Genomic DNA, 22,692 nt, shown 5'->3' with positions numbered 1-22,692 from the left:
ACCAATACAGCCTAAGCTTTTCAACAATTTTTTTATTTTTTATTTTTTTTGTTCTGTGAAGGATCAAAATAACATATATCAAAGTACATAAACAAAAAACGATCAAGGTTGCTACATCCAGCATTCAGATGAAAAAGTACCGGAATTATGATTGGTTGTGCAAATTCAACGTAGCCCTACTGGGAACTTTTAAACGCCTATGTTAGAAAAAACAACTGCATTGTTTAATCTGGCTCTTTGTACCACCTGCTGTAAAAATACGGGAACTGAAACTGCTAGAGTAAATGTACTCATAATTACCTTAGAAAGTCTGAAAGCACACCATATAAACACTAAAACAGAAAGCCAGAAGCAACAAACTGTTGCCTTATGAGAAAATGGAGTAAGTCCTACACCGACACAATGAAGCAGCTCCTTCTACCTAGAGGGCTTTTACAGAAAAAGCAACTGAGAAAGAAAGCTGCAATGCCATTTAGCTGGCAGGGAGAAATCTCCACTTGGAGCTACAATATCAGTGCTGTACTGCTGTGTTGGTGTGCTGTGCTTCCAGCCCTAGAGCTTCCATGCCTACTACTGAGCTTAACACAGCAGGGAGATTCAGAAAGATTTACAGGTAGATATGAAGTTCTGGTAGGGACAAACATCTCTGCACCCAAAGAACAGAGCTACCCCAGCTTCAATGTGACTCTCCAATAGAATGCATCCAGGGGCTTCTGAAATTTTCAGAGATGTGAAATTTTGTTAGATTAAATAAAAGAAAACTTGAAACCAACAGGTAGTTAAAGTTTGTGATGCTAGAAATTCTAGGCTGCAGCTGAGTAACAACAACAAAAAAAGTACTGATTACCACATGCTTTCATTTTGGCTGTCATTACTGAAGCCTTTAGCTAGATTTCAGAAGTAGCATAAGATAACTTCAGCTCACTGTATAAAAAGGATTTAAACTCACATGTAACATTATTATAATTGGTTGCTATGTTGTTCCATGTGGTTGTTTTTGGTGATTTTTTCTTTTTTTTTAATGTTCTTACAAACTTATACTTCACAAAATATTAAATAGTTATTTCAAATCAATTTCTCTAGATTAACTGTGTAATTAATTTTATTAAACTAAGTTCAAAGAAAAACACCCAAATAAACAAAGCAGCCTGAGTTAAATGTGTTTAAGATACAGTTGAAAGAAATAACAAGAAAAATCCTGTTGGATGACAAGTAAGGAGACAGAAAGTTATGAGTATCTATCCTCACCTGGTAAAAACACAAGTACACTTCCACGGTCTGGTGTAAAACTCCCCCTAAAAAGAACAGACAGTTCTTTAAGCTGCTTTATTATCCCAATATATATCTTGAAAGAGCAAGCAAAATTGCACATCTTCTATAACATGCATTATTCAAACTCCCTCATGAATCAGAGCTTAAAACTATATATAAAAATATAAAAATTTTGTCTAGATTATTAGGTTTAATTTTGTCTTAGAAACATTCTTATTTACCACTTAAATTCATCAAAATTAGGTTATTCAAAAACTAGAAAAAGAATTACACTATCAAGAACTACAGGCCATGGTATTAATCAAGAGATGCCTTTCTTTAAGTTTCTACAGCAAGCCACAAGGATAAAACTGCCTTAACATAATACAGAACTTTTATTTTAACAGCATACTTAATGTAAAATGCCTCATGCATTTTGAAAGTCTCTACAATCGAACCAGATAATGAGCTGTAGAATTTTCAGAGGAAGGTGGCAATGGATGTTCACAACAGCCCTGTCAGTACTTGAGAGCTAATTCTTTCATGTTTGCTTGTAGAAGTTAGCCTGTTAATAATGCTACGTTTGGCTGTTCTATTTTAGAATAAAGCAGCTTCACTGAAAAGATCAAAAGCAATAATCAAGAAAAAAAGTTGAGAAATACTACCAACAAAGCGTTCACCAATGTATCTATAGCTCTGAAAATAAAGCTAGCTTGCTCTCTTCCCTTCTCCCACTCCAACAAAAAAAAAAGGTGAAGCTTCAAAAACAAAATCATTTATTCAGTATATATTTACAGTCAACAATACACAGAACCAAAAAAGATCCCTAGCAAATAACCAATCTGTGTTAGACTAAACTTATACAAGCTACTTTACTGCATTTTTTCAGAAAGTAACCATCAACTCACAAAATCTATGGAGTATCTCAAAAAAAAAACAAAAAACAAACAAACCAAATCACTACTTTCAAAAGAAAGTAAAATAAAGCACTGGATAAACAATCTGTGGAAATTATAGTCTTGCTTATATTTTTTCATGGCTTAATGTATTTTTTTTTTATTCTTCATATAAAAAACTCAGCTGTGATTGGCAGTAAAGAAAGCAGTTTCTGTATGAAATAGCTTGTTTGGACAGCCATGCTGTAGGGCACAAATTTTATTTCAGAAACACAGACCATTCAGTAAGACCTACAAGGAACACAGTAGTACAGAGTACTTCTCTTCAGTACAGAGAAGAAATCACACTGATTCATAGAATAAAAGCAGTGGTATGTGGAAAAGCGAGGGACCACTAAAAATTACACCATGCAGGTTGCTTTAGGTCTTGTTCCTTAGTGTCTCATTTCCCCAAAGAACCACTGATAACAGAATTTGGACTGTATCTTACCCATTGCACTGCATCTCCAACTCATCAAATGACTGAATCAAAGACACTGCTACCTCGTATATTTCCTTTCCTATCATTGGCTTATCAATTCTTTGAGAAGGAAGCTGTGTGGAAAAGGAAGTATTAAGGTTAACACAGTAAAATAAGCTAAATTACACAAGTCAATCTGCCAAATGCTCTTCAACTAAAACCCATGCAGAACAGCAGATGCACAAAGAACATTAGTTACGTTCTAAATACATATTTTCCTTCCAGTGTTCTGCTATTCTAATGCTATAAAATTACTTCTGATATCTAATTACCTTTGATGAGTTCTAGCCAACATTTCCTAACATGTAGGACATGTTTCTTATCCAGAAGTAGTAAGCATGCTCAACTAGCTCCAATACAGGGAAACAGGATGATGTGGAGAGGAATTTGTGTAAAGAAGGCACAGTTCTTCTCATGGTCCTATAACATACACCTCAATCTTTCTGTTAATAATTCATGCACCTCTTCTCATTTAAATTATCTTTACTTTCAGTAGACCTTGTATTTTATTTCGTATTCTGCCAAGGAACCACAGTTGTATTATACACAATATAACTGCAACTAAGTTCATCCACAACATTTTCTAGCATTCTATCACATATTCGAGGCTTTAATATTTAAGAACACAAACCACCAAGTTCTCAGAGAAAATTCAATGACTTAATGATGTATCAGTTTTTAAAAAACTGATTAATGAACATGACATGTACTGAGAATGGTCTACAACATCATGCATTTCGTCCTCAGAGAAAAAGGCTTTTGAGAATAATTCATCTTTAGTTTTCAGTACTGAAACCCATCTTCAGCTTTCCAACCCTCAGCAGAACAACCTCCTTGTAACACTATATTCTGTTAACTCTAGGTAACCTCGGTATCTGCATAAAAGCTGCAGCATAAAAGCCCTGAAAATATCTTTGTTCTGACAGAGGCCCGACTGGAAGATCAAAATCAAAGAACCACAAGGTTGGAAAGGACCTACAAGATCATCTAGACCAACCGTCCTCCCACTACCATTGCTACCACAAGCTACTAAACCGTATCTCAGAAATCCTCATCCAGACACTTCTTGAATACTGCCAGGGATGGCGACTCCACCACCTCCCTGGGCAGCCATTCCAGTGCCTGACCACAAAAGAGTTATAAGATGGCTCAACAGTACTTTCTCCACCTCCCATCCCTCCTTGAATCAGCCATCAGTCCAGGTAAACTTTTCAGGCGTACCACTGGCAGTCCCTGAGCTTCTCAACTGCCCTTCACACTCACCGTGCTCACATCTTCTCACTGAAGCCTGCTAATTTTGTTTCATAATACAAAATATGCAATAATCTAAGAAGTTTTCTATTTTCTGTTACTAAAACCAAAACTTTAGAGATTATCCATGCTTAAATAACTGTCCCTGGTTTGTCTTATTGGTTTTGTTACCTACTGTACCTTTAGTATTCCCTAACATGACAAGGCTGCCACATCACTCTTAATAAAAGGTAACAATGTGTGAAACCTTAAGTCCAAAAACCCAGCCACAACTGACTGAAGTAATACAGAATCATCAGAATTGCTTTTGACAGTAGTTTACTATCTTTCATCTGGACTCTGACTTCAGTTGTCTGGATATGAAGGAGTTTTTACATTTGCAAAACAAAAATGGAACTTTCTTTCTTTGGTCTAACCAGGTACACAGAATTTCACAGATACCAAAGACTAAAACCAAGACATCCTACTTGCTTAACTTTTAAAAGTCTGACCTCACAATTAACTAAGTTAATAGTTAACTAACTGTTAACTAATTTTTAATTTGCATTTGATATCAGCAGTGCCATATTGCTGCAACAAGTATGCATTTACAGAACACAGACAGCTTTAAGTTTGCCTACAGATACAGCCTTTGTGCATTTTTAAATCAAAACCTGTGCAGGTATGACAAAACATGATTTATTTAAGCATCCAGAAGAATATGCAAAAAGGAAAGAAACTGCATTTACAGACTTATACTCAAAATTTTATCAGTATAAATGACCCATATATATTTGAAACCTATAAATGACCCAATATCCATTCAACAAGGCTACAATGAAAAACGTTTTCCCCTTCCTTTTCTGATTTTCTAAATATGGTGCTGTTCAAGGGAAAAGCTTTATCTTTCATCCAGCAACATCTATCTTACCATAGAAAAGTGATTACTGTAAACAAGCTGAGAGAAGAATACAAAGCAATGATTGGATTTCTGCTTATTGTCCAGGTCACAATTAGTATCAGTGAATTCCCTAATTACCTCGAGTCAGAACTGCTCAAAGAAAACAAACTATTTTCAAGGGTAGTTTTAAAATATTATCACCTGCAAAACTGAGCAACAATATTGTAGCTAAGAGGTCTGCAGAATAAAACAATTCTACGTTTATCCAGTAACATCAAATTATTCTGAGATTTTCTGGAGAAAGGACAAAGGTTCAGACCTCATGGCATACAAGACAATGGAATTATTGAATTGATTCAAGTCAAGATGCTTTATAAGCAATGAGTGTTGATTTGTGATACCCGATCTTTTAGTATTAATTTCAAAATCAAGAAGAAGCTTGGGAAAAGAAAATCTGTTCACCTATAACAGAATTTTTTCTCTCAACTATGCTGTATTCTTCTGTGTGACTTCCCTGAAACAGAAATACTCAGAACTAAAGCTGAAGCCTATACCTCAGGCAGCTATCAGATTCTGAATCTTAACATGCTGAAAGATGACTTCCTACTTCATATGGTAATGCTCAAATTATTAGAGCCTGAGAGTCAAGGCAATTTCCTGTTACATAAATCTTCTTAGACTTTCCGTTTTTCTTCTAATAAGTCTGACGTTCAGAATCTCCCCACACAGAGCACATAAGAAGAGTGATGCAAAAGCACATATTAGTGCTTTCCCACTCAATTGCTTTTTTTATTTAAACATTAAAAATCATTCTGTAGTGTTTCTCTGCTTCTCAGTTGCACTAGGGCACAAATAAGTTCTTGGGCAATCATATTTCTTCCCTCTTACTAAAGAGGAAAACAGCTATGGCCAGGAGAACACAACATAAAAACAAATGTAAACTTAAAAATCAAAGTTAAATGCTCCTATACACAGAAAAAAATAAAGAAAACAAAAAAAAATACGGACTAAAAGCAGTTCCTTTTGTTTGTGACCTCTGAGCTGAAAGATGTGGCAGCTGATCTCCAGCTGAAAGCTTAGACATACAACTGGACTGAAGTAGACTTCTTACTAAATTTCTTAGTTATGTTTTTGTTGTCATCTATCATCAAAAATCTCTTAGAAAAAAACTCTCATGTTATGTAATCTCCCCCATGTTGTCTGAGTTGCCAAACGTACAAACAATGACAAGCCAAGTGCTACATAAATTTATTGTATTTTTTTTTTTTGACTGCATTAAAACTTCAACAGTTGACAGCCTTCTAGCTTGACTTGCCTGTGCTCAAGCATAACAAATGCCTTCCCTGTGCATAGCATAAGGAATTACTTTCTGACTTTTTTTCTGTTTTTAAATAGTTTCTGTAGAATTGAGAGATGAAGTCTAAAGGATAACAGTATGCTCACAAACTGCTACTGTTCAGGTTCATCTCTTGTTCTTTTCATTGTATCAGTGTTTTTAGAATGTTCTGAATTATCAAGATCAAATAATTACTCTCATATCTCAGTGACTAAAGCCTAACTGTATTTATTTACCCTAACTGTTAAACTTTACGTCAGATAATGATACTGGAAGTTAAATAAATTGTTGTGTCAACATATATTCATTTCTGTCTAAAACTTCAAGGCAAAATCACTTATTCATAATTTTGCTACACAACTTTTAGCTGACTATTCTAATTCCTTACTACAACGATGTAAAATCTTATTTCCCATACCTGGAAATGAACAATATGCTTCAAATCATCAAGATAATACTCTTTAACAGCATAAGGTTTGCCTTCCACCTTAAAAATACAGGCTGGATTCAGACCGTTTTGAGTTGGAATTGCAAAGTAATCAGCAATTTCTTCACAGTTGATGGTAGCAGACATCAATATGATCTGTTAAAAAAATGCAGAGCAAATGTAAAACAAACTACATTGGAATCTTAGAATCTTTACTTCTTTATGTTACAATGGTCTTAATTTGGTTTCTGCTGTCATATGTTCTAAGAAAATTTAAGACAATCAAAACTGAATACTTTAAAACCATAGAGATGAGATACAGAAAAAGGCAAGCACCTTTAAAAAGAATGGCTCAGGCCAGACATCTGGGTCTGAAAATGTGAAGATTTTTTCCTGTGGTTAAAGTTCAACCCAAAAACAGTTAGTGCTTTCTCTTAATTTAAGATCACTTCACGGACCTCAAAACAAGAAAGCACTCACTATTTCCAAATCTAGTTTCACTGAGAAGTTAGATATTAATATCTTCACTTCAATCAAAAGATAAGCTTAGTCCTGTCAGACTGCCTAAGATTCCGATAGCTGTACTGATACCCAGGCCTTAAAAATGCGACTCATTTTTTTAATATGTCAAATTTTCCCTGACTTTCAGTAAGTTTATTCGACTTAAAGCTCTCAAGCATCACATTCAGCTCCTTGCTAGATGACTGCCAAAATTCTTAATCTCTATTCACACCCAAACAGAAGAACACGTGCTACCTGACAAAAGCCTTTCTTTAAAAACCGCAATATAAAACTCGTAACCTGTGCAGGATGAGAGGGGAGAACAGTGAAACAGTAGCTGTGGTTATTTACCATACAGCTTCTCTATATCAAATGCAAACCCAATGCTCAGCACAGCCAGCTGGAGTAGATCAGACTGCTTAAACTAGGAAAATAACATAAGCAAGGAGCTATTAGATAACCTGGTATATAGTTACTCTCAGGTTTTCCGAGCCACATGTAAACACTACTTGTAAACTGGGACACTGCCAGCCTTGTTTTTTTTTATTTTTCTTCCCTGACACCTCCCATAAATTCAAAAACAAAACAACAAAATGCACAAATCAACACTCTAAACAAAAATGCAGTGAAAGAGCATTCCTCCTACAAAGAGCTATGTAGCTACTGAGGTGAGCATCATACTCCAGAGCTCAGAAAGCTCCAAAGCATATCCTCTTAAAGGAATAAGGAAAATATAAAGAGCAGATTAAATCTGAAAACATGCAACTGCGCAAGCAGTATCTGAAATCTGTCTCTCTACAGTATTATCTGCCTCATAGCTGAGACTACCTTCGCTAGAACAACAGGCTAAATACAACCCTGCCTGAAGGCTATTAAAGCTAAATCCAATCTAAGTTATTCTAACCTCAGCTACAGGCAAGGGGTATTAAATTAACTCTTCTTCAGACCATATTGTTAATTTTTTCTAATAGGAAGTATTCCATACAGATTACTAACTGGAAGGAAAATATCAAATTCCTAACAGCACACTTGAATGATCTCCCATTACTAAAAAAAACCCCAAACAACCCATTTATTCTCCAAGTGGAAGCTCAGCAAGAAGCATCTACCATCACCAGCACAGAGCAACACATAGATAGGAAGGAAAGAATTATTGAAGCACGCAGTTCTTTGAGATCAAGCAGCTTGGAAACACTTGTGCAGCAGAGATATGCCTACAGTCCCATCAATTTCATATTAAAATACGCACCGTGAGGCCACTTCTCACGGGCAGCCTGGTCTGGTGGTTGGTGACCCTGCACATCTCAGAAGGGTTTAAAGTAGACAATCATTGTGATCCTTTTCAACCCAGGCCATTCCATGATCCTATGATTCAGATGCCCTCAAATGGACTATTAGAACCCTGAATTGTGTTCTGTGAAACTACCACCATATTTATCCTGTTGTTATTATTATTATTATTTTTTACCTAAGCAGCCATTACTAGACACCAACACCATTCCAAAACTCTCAGGTTTTCTTAAAACAATCCCACTCCAGAAAAAGAAATCTTAAAGCCAATCTAATATCTGCCCTACAATATAATACCAACAATCTGCCAGAAAAATCAGAATTGCTGATAGGTGAATCACAACAGGAGATTTTGCTGTCTTATGAAGAATTGGTGCACTTTTTCCCCCTGAAACAGGCCTCCTTCATTCCATGAATCCAGACACAAAAGAAGAGAAGCTCTTGAGAGACCCATCAGCCTTGCAGAATTTCTGCAGTCCCAAAGAGCTGCACAGAGCTGCTCTGCATTAGCCTATTTCCTGTATTTAATTTCTTACAATTCATGAGTTTGTTACTGTGAGACCACAAAGACTAAATATGTCACGCTAAATCTCAGCAAACTGTTGTGGTTTCCTAGCATGCAGAGAAAGATCTCAGTCAGATTATACTAACAGTTCTGTCTGGAAAACGCAATCCAACATTTCTACCTTTTCTTAACACTTCCAGAAGTTAATGCTACCATATTTAGCCAAGGATAAGCACTGCCCTCAATACCCCATACATAACTCTAGTAAAATCTCCATCTTGCATTTTTAGCCTTAAGCAAAGTTTAGAAGCTAATTCATTTTAACAAGAGGAAAAGAAAAAGTTCTTAGAACACATATTGGCCAGGAAAAGAATGCCCTTTAGCTTACTTGCTTAAGAAAAGCAGCAAACCAAATAATACTTAAAAATAATGACTAATATTAAAGTAAGTTTTTTTTTAAACTATGCTCTCTGTAGATAAAAAACTGAGTTTATTTTTGCAAGAAAGAAGTAGAATATGCTTTAACCTACCTTTACTGATTGTGAATTTGTATGCAACAGTTTACGGATTACCAAGAGCAAAAAATCCATTTCTTCAGTACGCTCATGCACCTGAAAGACATCATCCACAGCTCAGTTTTCATCAGCTCACGTTCTTCTCTTGGATGTCTCTCCCCATGCTGCTTGTTTTCACATTTTATACACTGTTGTAACTTGAACAGTACATTACCATAGCAGAAAATACACCTTTAGGACTAAGCAATTTAGTTTCATTTTATATCTCAACACAGCTGTTCAGACAGGAATAACCTCCTTTGTAGGAGCTCTAGATTTAACAGCAGTTGAAGTGATGGTGAGGATTCTGAGGATGGCTAAGCAAATTGTATTGGTAGGATACAAACTGATCCCAGCAGGAAATAGATCTTCTGCTTGTCTAAAAACTAAGCAAATCAAATCAGATTCCTCTTGATCCCGATGGCTTCTAGTCAGGATCAAAATACACAACACCTCTTTAGATTAGTTTTTCTCCAATTCTTTATGAATTCTTATATCCTGACCTGTTTTGGTTACTTCTTGTACAGGTCAATGATGGCTTTTACTCAACATTATCAATGATTAACATATCCTTTCCTATACTTATTAGTTTATGTACAATTAAGAACAGCAGGGTTTTTTTAGATCTCAACCTTCAAAAGCTGAACATTCATTCTTTTCAGGTAGTTAGCAGACTTCAGTGTAATTCTTCCTAGACTGACTGCTAGGACTTGCTGTGGGGTTAGCAAGTCTTGCTTAAGTACATTCCAATGTGCCTTCAGTACCCTGATTGATTTGGGACCTTTCATTAAGTATGAAGTTGAGGGTTACTGAAACAGTGACTACTGAGTCAAGATCTATGGGGTAAGAGCAAGGAAAGGATTAGGAACTAGAGTTATGGATGTGGAGGCAAAAAGCAAAAACCTGAAAGCCAGGACTTGAAAGCTGCTGAAAGCAGTACATGCTGATACAATCAGTTCAGGTTAGAGCTCTCAAATAAAATAAGTTTAAAAAAAAAAATCTCAATCTGTTCTTTTGTATGAAGTGCCACAGAACTTCACTCATCCAAGCAGATTTAATTGTTCAATTGTTGAATCTTCTATCTAATCCACATTTCCTTATCTTAGAGTTTAACAGCTTAGTGGTATATAAACCCTCGGTTCTAAATTTCAGTGCTCAAAGAACTCAAAGACAAGGCCATTTCAAGAACTGTTAGTTTGGACAAGTTATACAAAGAATATTTACTTATTTGTAAAAGTAGGTGTCTGCATTTTGATTTCTTTAGCATGGTAAGAGATACAAAAGATAAGGTTTTCTTAATCTGAAACTGGAATGTATTTCCACTGACTTACTTCATCAATGAAGATGTGTGTGAATTCAGTTAGGCTTTTGGCAGTAACCACTTTCTGAAGAAGGACTCCAGTTGTCATGTACAGCAACCTTGTCTCCGTTGAGGATATGTTCTCTAAACCTACCTAACGTGACAAAAAGAATAAAACAGACATGAACAAATATTACATGTATTCCAGGAATCTGCATCTGAAAGAAATTTAAAATGAAATAAAATATAAAGGCTCATTCAAGCTTGGAAAAGCCTCTAAAGAGAAACATAAATTGTTTCAGAATTATGTTCTGTTTCAGTAATTGATGATATAAATGCATCCAATCAGTGGAACACAGACAAATTTCTGCTGGCATCCAACTAGTACTTCTATTTGTTTTACTTCAAAAGCTTACACATTTGCTTATGAATGTTTAGCAGCACATAGCTAAAAAGCTGCAATTCCATTTTAAAAGCAGATTTCTTAAAATTTCTTCAGCACATTAGATATGATTAATAAGTAACTAAGAAAAAAAGATGTAACCAATAAACAAGATAGGGTGCTTTTTGCTTTTTCCTCGTTATTTTTAAGTACAATTTGAATTATTATTATTATTTTTTAATACCTGGTAGCCTACAAATCCACCTAGTGTCCATGATCGCTCCTTGCTAATCCACCTGGCAATGCTGCTGGCACCAATTTTCCGAGGCTGGGTCACAGCAATGTTGCAGTAGACAGATTGCTCAGTGCAATAATCCAGAACATATTGTGGAACCTGTGTGCTCTTACCACTTCCCGTTGCTCCTTGTATAATCACAACTGAATTGCTTTTTATCAGAGACAAGAGCTGAAATAATTTTTCAAAAAGCTTGTAAGCCTACAAAAGAACTCACAACAGATTTCAAACAGACATGAATTATCAATAGCTTTCAGGAAGCTTAACAAACCTTCGTAGATTATTATGGCATATTTCCACAGCGTCTAAGGCATTAGGTCACAGAAAAGATCACAGGCTCACATTCACATTTGTGTACCTCACATTTATTTCTATGAACAAAACATAATAGCAATGTTTCTTCCTGAAAGGATTTCTGTGCAATAGGTTTGTACAGTGCACAAAGCTTTTGCACACTAAACAAAGCCTCTTCTACAATGCTTAAAACAGGAAAAGCAGTTCCCTTCTGAGAAAATAAAAAACAAACAGACATAAAACCCCCACCCTAAAGAAAAAAAAACAACAGACAACCAACAGACAACAAAGACAAACACACCACGATTCTCAGATTTATTCCACAATGAAAGTACAACATGATTACCTCTTCCCTGTGTCTGGCTACAGGCATACAAGCATATTTATGGTTAGTTGTCATTGATATAGAATTCCAAACACACGGCTCACAATTAGACATTGAAGCATCTAGTAAAAAATAATCAAAAGTAAATTACAACAATACATAATGAGAAGGATGAGTGTGGGAACATAATTACTGTATTTGAAAACCTAACTTCCACAAAGTTTAAATCGCACAAAAAAATAACAGAATTAATCATCTTTAGAATTAAAGTGATTTTCTGTGTCTAAGTAACTGTTGCTTAATTAGCAGCTGCTCTGGGAGGATGTTGCTTTGGTGTATAAACCACCATCAGTGTCACAACCACAGAAGACTGAGGTGGGAATGGAATACTTGGGATCATCCAGTCCCATCTCCCACTTCAGCCAGAGTCACCGAGAGCACGTTGCTCAGGACCACATCCAGGCAGGTTTTGAGTATCTCTAGAGAAGGAGAGTCCACCTCCTCTCTGGGCAGCCTGTTCCAGTGTTCTGTCAGACTCACAGTAAAGCAGCTTTTTCTCATGTTGATATGGAACATGCTGTGTTTCAGTCTGAGCTCTTGTCCTGTTGCCAGGAATCACAGAAAACAGCCCAGTCTCATCGAGTCGATACCCTCCCTTATTTATACACGAGATCTCAGTCTTCTTCTAGGCTGCACAGCCCCAGCCCTCAGCCTGCCCTCACAAGAGAGATGCTCCAGGCTCCATCTTTACGGCCCTTTGTTGGACTTACAATTTCCCTATTTTTCTGGACCTGAGGAGCCCAGAAGTGCCACAATACTCCAGATGTGACCTCACCAGAAGAGAGTAGAAGGACAGACCACCTCCCTCACTCTGCTGGCCACACTCTTTTAAATGCACCCCAGTTTACCATTGGCCTTCTTGGCCACAAGGGTACACTGCTGGCCAATAGTTAGCCAGGTCCACCAGGGCTCCCAGGTCCTTCTCTGCTGAGTTCCTTTCCAGCAGGTCAGTGCCCAGCCAAGGATATCTGCAATGCTGTAGTTTTCTGTGCTTTCCTCTTAATTTAAAAGAACAGTGTTTGTGTATAGTTTACCTTACAAGTGCAAAATCTACCCCTGTTCCCTCAAACTTCTTTTTTTAAAAAAAAAAAAAACCCATGCCTTATTTATACTTTCAACTTTGTCTGCATTTCCCATAGCGCCCACTGGACCCACAGTGAAAAAGTAAGCCATACTTTGTAGCGCAGATCATTATTTTTCTACCTCTTCACAATCAAGACAATACTGTTAAGTAACAGTACGACCTTTTGATGTGACATTGTTGCTAAAAGACTGCAGCATGTGCTCAGTCACAGTTAACATTGGGAAATACAGCACCAGATTTTACAGTGCTACCATGAAGACCAGAAGGTCATCATCAGACTGCCTGTGAGAAAGAAAACAACTTCAGTAGGTGGGGAGAGAGAGAAACAGAAAACAAAGGGAAAGGTTTGGCACCCAGTAATTTCGTGTAATGAAAAAGTTAGGCTTAAGTGATACTGAAATTAAGAGCAGAATTTCTAGAACCATTATGTATTCCAACAGCTTTCTCCAGGTGTAGCATTGAAATTTACTTACATTTTTGCATATAAATAATAAAAGCTAAAAACTTCACTTTACATTGAGATTTTTTGTTGCTGTTGTTTTGTTTTTAAAAATACACACAGTACTGGCAATGAAATTTACTATATCTTTTCAGAAGGGAAATATTTAATGTAAAATAAAGGTCATAACCCAAACATAAAATGCCCAATGCTGGACAGTTCATTCAGGCACTCTGATAAAGCATAAAAAAAACTCTCCAACAAGAACAATTGTTTACTTAGAATCTGGGTAATTAGAAAAAAAAAACTGTTTATGCAGTTATTTACTAAGCACTATAAAATATATGAAAGAACTTAACATCACCATCCCTGGAAAGTATGGAAAGTGTCTTTTTAAAAAGGTTTTTGGTAAAGATTCTAAATATATAATCCAGCAAAACTCATATATAGCATTCTGTCACAGGAACACTGTCAAAGGCTGACTGGGCTTCCCTCTGGCACAAACATGTCAGTGCTGAGACATCAGTAACTGCAGGATTTGACCAATGCTGGAAGAAATCTCAAGCTGTTAAAGAAAAGATCTCGGTGTCGGCATAATCTTGTAGAGGTAGGAAGGCTGTGTTGCTTTATCATGTTTTCCAGGTAACAATTACATTTAGTGCACTGAAGTTTTAGTGCATATGGTTTAGAAAAGCATGCTTTAATGCAAGAACATATCTCAATGCTGTTGGAGGAGGTCCAGAGGAGGGCCATGAAGATTATGAGAAGGCAGGAGCACCTCCCCTGTAAGGACAGGCTGAGAGAGATGGGGCTCTTCAGCCTGGAGAAGAAAGCACTCTGAGGGGAAGAGGAGGGCATAATAGTGACCTACCAGCACTTGAAGAGGCTTACAGCAAAGCTGAGGAGGGACTTTTCATAAGGGCAGATAGTGACATGCAAGGGGAGGCAAGGAAATGGCTTTAAACTAGAAGAGGGCAGATTCAGATCATAAGGAAATTCTTTAGTGTGAGGATGGTGAGACACTGGAACAGGTTGCCCAGTGATGTTGTGGATGCCCCCTCTATGGAAGCATTCAAGGCCAGGCTGGATGGGGCTGTGAGCAACCTGGTCTAGAGGGAGGTGTCCCTGCCTATAGCAGAGGGTTGGGACCAGATGATCTTGAAGGCCCCTTCCAACCCACACCATTCTGTGATTCCATGCATTGAAAACCAATTCATAGGCCCATACGGTATTTATAGCATACAGCACTCTGGGACCTCGTTACATCAAAGGTGCACTAACAGTTCTTGGACTCAGATGGCCTGCACCAAATAATGGGCCAAGGAAGAATTACTGTTGGATGTTCTCTTCTTGAGCTAATAAATATAAAACTTTTTCTTCTGGTTTTGCTGTTTATTTAATTACTTTAAAGCCACATCAACTTCCTATTCAAGCAGTATTTCCTAACAATAACTCCTTTTCTTTTACAGAAACACTGCAAATATCAATTCCATTCATAATTAAGCAGGCCACCAGTACTGCAAAATTAAGCTCCTATCCTATAAGTCTCATTTAGTAGCCAGATTTATGGCATTTCCCTAAATTAATCAAAACCAAAGTACTTTCAGAAATTAAACAATAAGGGAACGCATGGAATTCGTTGCTTCACTAGCAAAGTACACAAAAGAAAACAGATTAACACATTTCTGAACCACAACACCCTAGGCTTTTTTCAATCCCATTACTCAATGTTTTCATTGCTCCTACAAATTTTATGATACATCAAGTGAACAAGAGGCAATATTTTGTGCTTCGGACAGGGGCACTGCACATGCTGGACAGGCCAGCCACACCTGCTTCCTATCAGCTGGTAATTAGTCAGCTAGCTCCGGGATCTACCAGGATTCCAGAGGTCATGCAATTTGCAAAGGCATGAGAGGACACTTTTATAAAAAAAAATAAAATTCTCCATGTTCCAAATTCTGGGAAATCAGCAAAGGGATTTAAAAAAAAAAAAAAAAAGGCAAATAATCAGACAAAGGCACACAGAACAAACCAACCACAAAGATGTCCTTTCCTTGGGAAATCAACTACATTAACAAATTTGGAAATTAAGAAGCACAGTTAAGAGTTTGAAGCTAAGCTGCCCTGACAACTGAGCCAGCCTCATTCTGCTTTTACCGAAGCTCCTAGGAAAGAGGTGCAATCAAATTTCTCTCTAAAGACAAACAAAACAACCATTAAGTACACACAGAAATAACAGAAAGAGAAAAATGGGAGAAGAAAAAGGCACACTGAATGCAGAGTTGTTTTTCTTGCAGATATTTATCTAACACAGCTGCATTTATCAGTGCAATAAAGCACATTTACACACACAGATTTATGCAATAACATTTTCTGAGAACAGCAGTGCCTGATAAGGTGGCTATTTTCTTTTTAACCACTTCTTGCACAAATGTACAAACAAAGCATCAGATAAGCAGGAAATAAGTATATGAGGTTCAGTTTTGTTTGAGGAAAGACAGAAGAAGATGGAAGGACAGGTGCAACTGAAATCATAGTAGGAAGCAGTTTATTTTCCCTGCTTTGCTTTTACCTTGTTCACAGACAAACAGATCATTTCCAGGCGCATCTCGCTTTTGGGCCCCCACTTGTCTGTATTTTTCAGCACATTTAGTTTCACTTCTCTCAGGGACAGGCAGCCTAAGCAGAAAAGAAATGCCAATTTAATGTGTAATTCCTAACTCCGTAGTCGCAGATCTCTCTAGAAATAACAGCAATACACAGCACATTCGGACACACTACGTCAAGTAGTACCTACCTTAATGAACGAGTTTCAGAGATTCATTTTGTCCTTGCATTAAGATACCAGCCTGAGGAAAGTGCCACATTAAATCTTGTCTGGATTTAAAAAACTAAGTTCCCAAAGCATCCTCCTGTAAGTTCTTAAATACCCAGGAATTTCTCTCCTGATGAAAGCCTAAGATTACTTTTGAACAAATACTAACTTGTTCAGTTTCACAAGTCCTTGTCAGAGAATACACACAATTCTGGCATGATTCCCTAGACAGCAGAGGTGGAAAGGAATAAATACAATCTCCTGACTGCTTTAAGGAAAGAACTTTTGTCTTTGAGCCAAGAGATGATGGTTGGGCAGGAATGAGATACCAAAAAAGAAAACATTATGTAAATTCAGAGTTATGCCATGACACATAAGACAAAGTCTACACATAACATAATAGAATAATAGGGGGTAAAAAAAAGTCCTGTTCTACATGCATAGCATGAAGAAATACACATAAAGAAGTAGACATACAAGAATTGTATTTAATAACAAATCATAAATGAACCTAAGTCACACAAAATCACAGAATGGCCAGGGTTGGAAAGGACCTCAAGGATCATGAATCTCCAACCCCTCTGCCACAGGCAGGGCCACCAACCTCCCCATTTAACACCAGACCAGGCTGCCCAGGGCCCCATCCAATCTGGCTCTGAACACCTCCAAGAATGGACAGGGCATCCACAACCTCTCTGGGCAGCTGTTCCAGCACCTCACCACTCTCTCTGTAAAGAATTTCCCCCTGACATCCAACCTAAATCTGCCCTCCCTCAACTTAAAACCATTTCCCCTCATCCTGCAGTTATCAACCCTTTCAAAGAGTTGATTCCCCTCCCCTCTGTAGGCTCCCTTTAGGTACTGAAAGGCTGCAATGAGGTCACCCTGCAGCCTTCTTTTCTCCAGGCTGAACAAGCCCAGCTCCCTCAGCCTGTCCTCATAGGGGAGGTGCTCCAGTCCCCTGATCATCTTTGTGGCTCTCCTCTGGACCCTCTCCAACAGCTCCCTGTCTTGATGCCACAAGTGCCCATCTTCTCTAGAAAGATAAACTCTGCTAGCCTGGTTGTGCTACAGACATTTAGATTCACTGAAATCAGCCACTATTCCTCCCACAGGAAACAACAAGCATTTATCACCATACTGCTGTCAACAAAACATGAGAGGAAGGACACAAAAGCCTACACAATGACTTCATATCCTGTCCTAATGATATTTTGTTGATAGAGCTAAGGCAGTGCTTCTCTAGCTCTTGAATTTCTCTTAGCACAGAGCTCACCAGGATTGCACACATTCACACAATTGCCACGTGAGGAGCAGCTGCCAGCTTACAGAAAGCAGGCTGCAGCAGGCTGACCACACCAACTTTTCAAATACCTGGAAGAGGGAATACTCTGCTACAGCCCCTCAGGCACTATTTGGAAGAGTTCATAGAATACAGTCAGCCCACCTGTTAGGTTCTTCTACTGAATAACTATTAAACACAAATAAAACCAAAAATATGATAAAGCGATTAAAATTGAGTGTGGGTACTTAAACTGCAGCTGAAATGACTCAATAAACCCTGTTTTAAATAATAGTGCATATACTCAGATTCTGAGCTCAGAGAACAAGCTCCTGATCACTGCCTGTGTAACTCCAGGAAAACGAGGACAGTGTGACCTCGGTGAGGTTACATGAGATTTTATTTGGGTAACTGGCTATTTTCTTTCAGACGTTAAGGCTTTTGTCTTCAGAAAGCAGCATGCAGTAAATAAACCTCAGGCTATGCAATGAATAAAGAAAATGCTTAATAGCCACTCATTAGTAATGAACATTGCTCAGTCTATGCACTGATTCAGGCTACAGTCTTGGAGAAAATCATATGTAATTGGGAAATTGCATCTGGGCATATGAAATGAACAAACAACCTTAATTACATCATTTCACAGTATCTTAATGTTGAACTTTGCAACTTTAATAAAGCAAAAAGCTTACAGCACATACACATATGCGGTTTAAGTAAATTGAGAAAAAATCCTTCCAGAGCCCTCTGGCAGCCTTCTAAGTCATCAGAACAACGTCACTCACAAAATCATTTGTAAGCCATCATCTGTTACACAGACAGAAAGGAATGGAGTATTTTTCTGAGGAGTTTCTACAAGCATTTGCTGGCAGCAGAAGAAAGTCGAGATGCAGACAATTCAAATCCATTCTATGGTAAGAGAGGACACCACTAACGAAGGAGCTTTGCCAGATACTCCTTATGAAGCACGTGCCTGTCCACTGCATCAGCTCTCTTGTCCCCACTTCTATTCCCCCTGATGCAGTGAATGCCTGCCTTTCAGGATACCTGCCCTAAAACAGCATATATTCCTCAGGCCTTCCAGACTCTCTTCATTGTAACACAATTATAGACAAAAAAATCAAATCATTATTTCGATTTAAAGAAAAATCAGAAGACTTGAGATGCTCTGTTTTTTCCTTCCTTTCCCCTCACAAAAGTGAGCTTGACCTTATTCAAATTCAGACCACATCTGCCCACTTCACCCTCAGATGTGAACAGATTTCTACAACAGAATCTGCAGCAAACAGATGACATGAAAAATTATCATCCTGAATGGATGAAAGCTGGCAAGATTACGAACCACTGAGAACATAATCAACCAGTAATGTCACTATCAAGAGTTACTTGCTGTTGAGACGTTCTAACAGCTGTGCAACACATCAGCTACCTCTAAAGCTGTACCCAACTCAAGACATCTCGCTTTTCCTACACATACCCAGAAGTAGCAGATGCAGGAACACGGAGCCTGAGCAGCAGTGGCCAGTAAAAGGCCTTCCAACACAGTAAAGAGGCAGTGCTTACCAAGCCTCTTTATGAAAGACAATTGGTATTGTTTGTTACAAGAGGATGGGATACTTTCTATACTGCTTCCCACACAGTTTAACCACTATAACCTTTTTCTGACGCGTGACTGATCTTTGCACATCTGACTGCTTACAGGATTTGATTGTGAGAAAATATTTAAAGCCAATAATGAAAATACTTCAAAAGGTTAAATCAGTGTAATGAACGTAACATTAAATGTGGCTGCCACTTCAGGCAGAATTAATAGAAGGGAAACAGTTCAACGCCAGAAATTGTTGGCATACCCAATTTTAAGGGCTCTCAAATATACTAAGGGTGCTTTTCTTTAAGTAATTTCAGATAGAGAAAGGTCTTCCTTTTCTCCAAGCTACAGAATGACCTCTAATAAGTCAACAAGGCTATCATAACTGAATAACACTCAGTAAGTTTTCTATCTGAACATAATTTGGAATATTAAACAGCACTCTTGCATTCACTTATTTCTCAAAACCAGAGACAGCTGCCCAATCTCAGTCACAGGTGACAGCTGATGTACTTGGCTCTTCCCAGCAACACGTACTAAAAAACAAACAACCCACCCAACCAATGTATGCATTGAACAACTAACATCTCTACAAGTGATGACTGGAAAGGAAAAAAACGAGGAGAAACATCTAGTGTTGCTCTCTGTAAAAGAGGACACCACTGGATGCCAACTGGGCAGCATGAAGAAAATACTCAAATACGTAAATGATGCTTGAAAGATTCAAATGGATGCTTATCAAATACGAAAAAAAAAAATCAGGTACTTCTATTGGCTGTTTAATTTCAGGGTAGAAGCTCCTATCAGGAAGACAAATAAAAGGGAAGGTAAAAGAATGTTCTAAGACGGAAGTTTTTAAAGATTCTTACATATGCACTTCTGCTCATTTATATTCCACCTCATTTGCCATGAAAATCTCTCTTCACACAAGAGTGGAGCTGAATGTAAAACTTGTGTCACTCATTTCACAGCTGATGAGAGGAGTGCCCTAAGTCAGGGCTCCTACCACATGAGCTGACCACCTACTGAGAGAACATGGGGGGAAAGATCACTTAAAGAACACTGAGCACACAGAGCAATATTTTGCTGTACTATTTTAGTACAATATATACTGTAGATCATTTCAAAGTCTCTCCTCTGAAACTAAAATAATGTGACACTTTACATAACTGAACATTTGCCATGACAGTAAATAACCTTCCTCTGCTTTTACTGAAGGACATCCTAAAAATGACTCCTTTTAACTGACAGTGGGCATTCCAGATTTTCAGACTTTCAGAAGCCTGGCCTTACCTGCAGAAATACACTGACTTAAAATGAAAATGTACAGTCACTCAAAAGATTACCTGAATTCAAAGTGAAGCTTAACCACAGAATACTCAAATACATATTTAAAAACACTGACCTGTTAAGAATCGATGCAATACTTGCTTTTTTGCCCACTGAAGAGGTCTGTTCTAAATACCTGGTTAGCTACTCAGTGATCAAGTCTTCATACAAAGGTATCTCAAACACAACAGCTCTTCATCACAGCAGACACCTGTGTTAAAATTTGAACTAAAGAGAGAGGAAGTACACTTGAACTGCTCAGCAAATCCAAAAAATTGCAAAAAAAAAACAACCATGCAGATTTGTATTGACTGTGACCTTCATATTTCAAGAAATATTTGCACTGTATTAAGCCATAAGCTTGGTGAGAACTTCTGTCTCCCACTTCATACACAGTCAGAATCCAAGAAGAGTAACAACCACAAATTACAGGAAAAAAACACCCCAGTTCTGAAATTTATTGTCAGTATGGGACTAAGATCTTCTGCCAGTCAGAAGATGGGGACAAACTGTCAGGCTTCAGAGAGTTGGACTCTCCCATAGATGAGTTTTACAAGCTCCTCTCCACACAGAAAGCTCAAGTAGGGCTCTTCAGAAGGGGCCAACTTGTACCCAGAGCACATGGTGACAAGCTACACAGCAATACTGCCCTGACTGCTCAGGGTGTGATAGTTTTGTAAATTAATGTTGTCATTGCTATGGATTACAAGTTAACATGAGCCACAAGGATCATCTAATCTAAAACACTGTACTACCTGAAATCCAAACCCTATGTCTGAGAGCACTGTCCAGACACTCTAAAATCCAGCAGCTCAGAGCTGTACCCAGTGCCCTGGGCAGGCTGTTCATGCCCTCCATCTCCTGGGGCCTTTCCCTAACCCCCAGCTGCTCCTCCCCTCACACAGCTCCACACCATTCCCTCGGGCCCTGTCACAGAGAGCAGAGCTCAGCACTGCCCCTCTGCTCCCTGCGAGGAGCTGCAGCCATAAGGCCTCCCCTCAGCTCCTCTGCTCTGAGCAACTCAGTGGCCTCCCCTGCTTCTCATGCCCTTTGCCTCTGGATGCTCACCATCTTCACTGCCCCACTAAGATTAGCATCAAATGCAGGCTCGCCTCAATTACCAAACGACACCTGTAACTCCCCTGCCTATTGGTGATGCAACAGCAGCACTGAGTTACCACTGTTACACAAAGTATAATTGGAAGACAGCAGCTTTAAGCACATCCTGGTCTTATTCATCACATGAATGGGAATGCAGCAATGGCAAACAACTTAGCTAACATTCTAAAAAGTCAGTTATTACTGTTGTTAGCTGTCACAGCAAAGGACCAAACGAGGAACATTATCAATAGGCCTCTTATGTAGGCTTGTGGCAAGTTTTGTTCACAGCTGTTGATAAGTGTAAGCATTCCAGTGCCACCTGAGGAGGCAGACACACTGCTGGTCTGCAGCCTGAAATGGCTCCAATGAGTTGTTCCGTTATATCAAAAGAAAAACAAACTGCAAAGTTTATTATGAAGTCCAAGTAGTGGGACAGTGCTTACAAATGGAAGCACGCCATCCTATCTGCTGACTATAGATCACTTTCCTCAGGTGACCGTTAGCATTGGTGACCTTCCTATATAATATGAAACTCCAACCTGTCACAGAATGCAACAGGCTGCCCCAGAGCTGCGGGTGCCCCATCCCTGAGGTGCTCAAGGGCAGGCTGGATGGAGCCTTGGGCAGAGTGTTAGTTTGCAGCAAGACTACGTCTTCTGCATTAGAGCAAATCACTCACTGCAGGAGCAATGAAAGCTCATAATAAGAACTTAGAACTTAATTAGCCACACACCATGTAAATATCCAAGTCTGCCATGCTAAAGAGGTGAATTTATTTAGATTCTGAAGATTCTGGAAAGCACTGGATAGAATAAAAAGAACATCTGCAGTCACTTCTTAGCTACGAAATATTATCTTGCCACAAACTATTTCATCTCCTGCAGTAGATGACATCTAAGTAAGTTATGATTAACCCATGGTGCCGTATTCCACTCTTCTCAAGTAGGAATCCACCTCATTTCCCTTACTCCACTACCTACCCTC

General features: G+C 38.3%; 1 protein-coding gene across 3 annotated transcripts in view; it reads right to left on the bottom strand.

The window, feature by feature from the left end:
- Positions 1-22,692, bottom strand: part of TDRD9 (tudor domain containing 9) — a 59,392-nt gene that overhangs the window by 26,849 nt on the left and 9,851 nt on the right. For 2 of the 3 annotated variants that reach the window (XM_052693831.1, XM_052693830.1), the window contains exons 2-9: positions 16,166-16,272; positions 12,029-12,129; positions 11,338-11,559; positions 10,743-10,865; positions 9,388-9,468; positions 6,553-6,717; positions 2,638-2,741; positions 1,249-1,295 (exon numbers count right to left, since the gene is read on the bottom strand). In XM_052693831.1, the coding sequence (XP_052549791.1) occupies positions 1,249-1,295; positions 2,638-2,741; positions 6,553-6,717; positions 9,388-9,468; positions 10,743-10,865; positions 11,338-11,559; positions 12,029-12,129; positions 16,166-16,272 (950 nt within the window). Of the gene's footprint in view, positions 1-1,248; positions 1,296-2,637; positions 2,742-6,552; positions 6,718-9,387; positions 9,469-10,742; positions 10,866-11,337; positions 11,560-12,028; positions 12,130-16,165; positions 16,273-16,390; positions 16,608-22,692 lie in introns of those variants that run through there. The other variant, XM_052693832.1, reaches the window with a different exon arrangement.

Source organism: Tympanuchus pallidicinctus, unplaced genomic scaffold, assembly GCF_026119805.1.
Source record: "Tympanuchus pallidicinctus isolate F22 unplaced genomic scaffold, pur_lepc_1.0 scaffold3, whole genome shotgun sequence".
Classification (NCBI taxonomy): Eukaryota; Metazoa; Chordata; class Aves; order Galliformes; family Phasianidae; genus Tympanuchus; species Tympanuchus pallidicinctus.
Note: the sequence above shows the minus strand (reverse complement) of the source record. Positions and strands in the feature narration are given on the sequence as shown.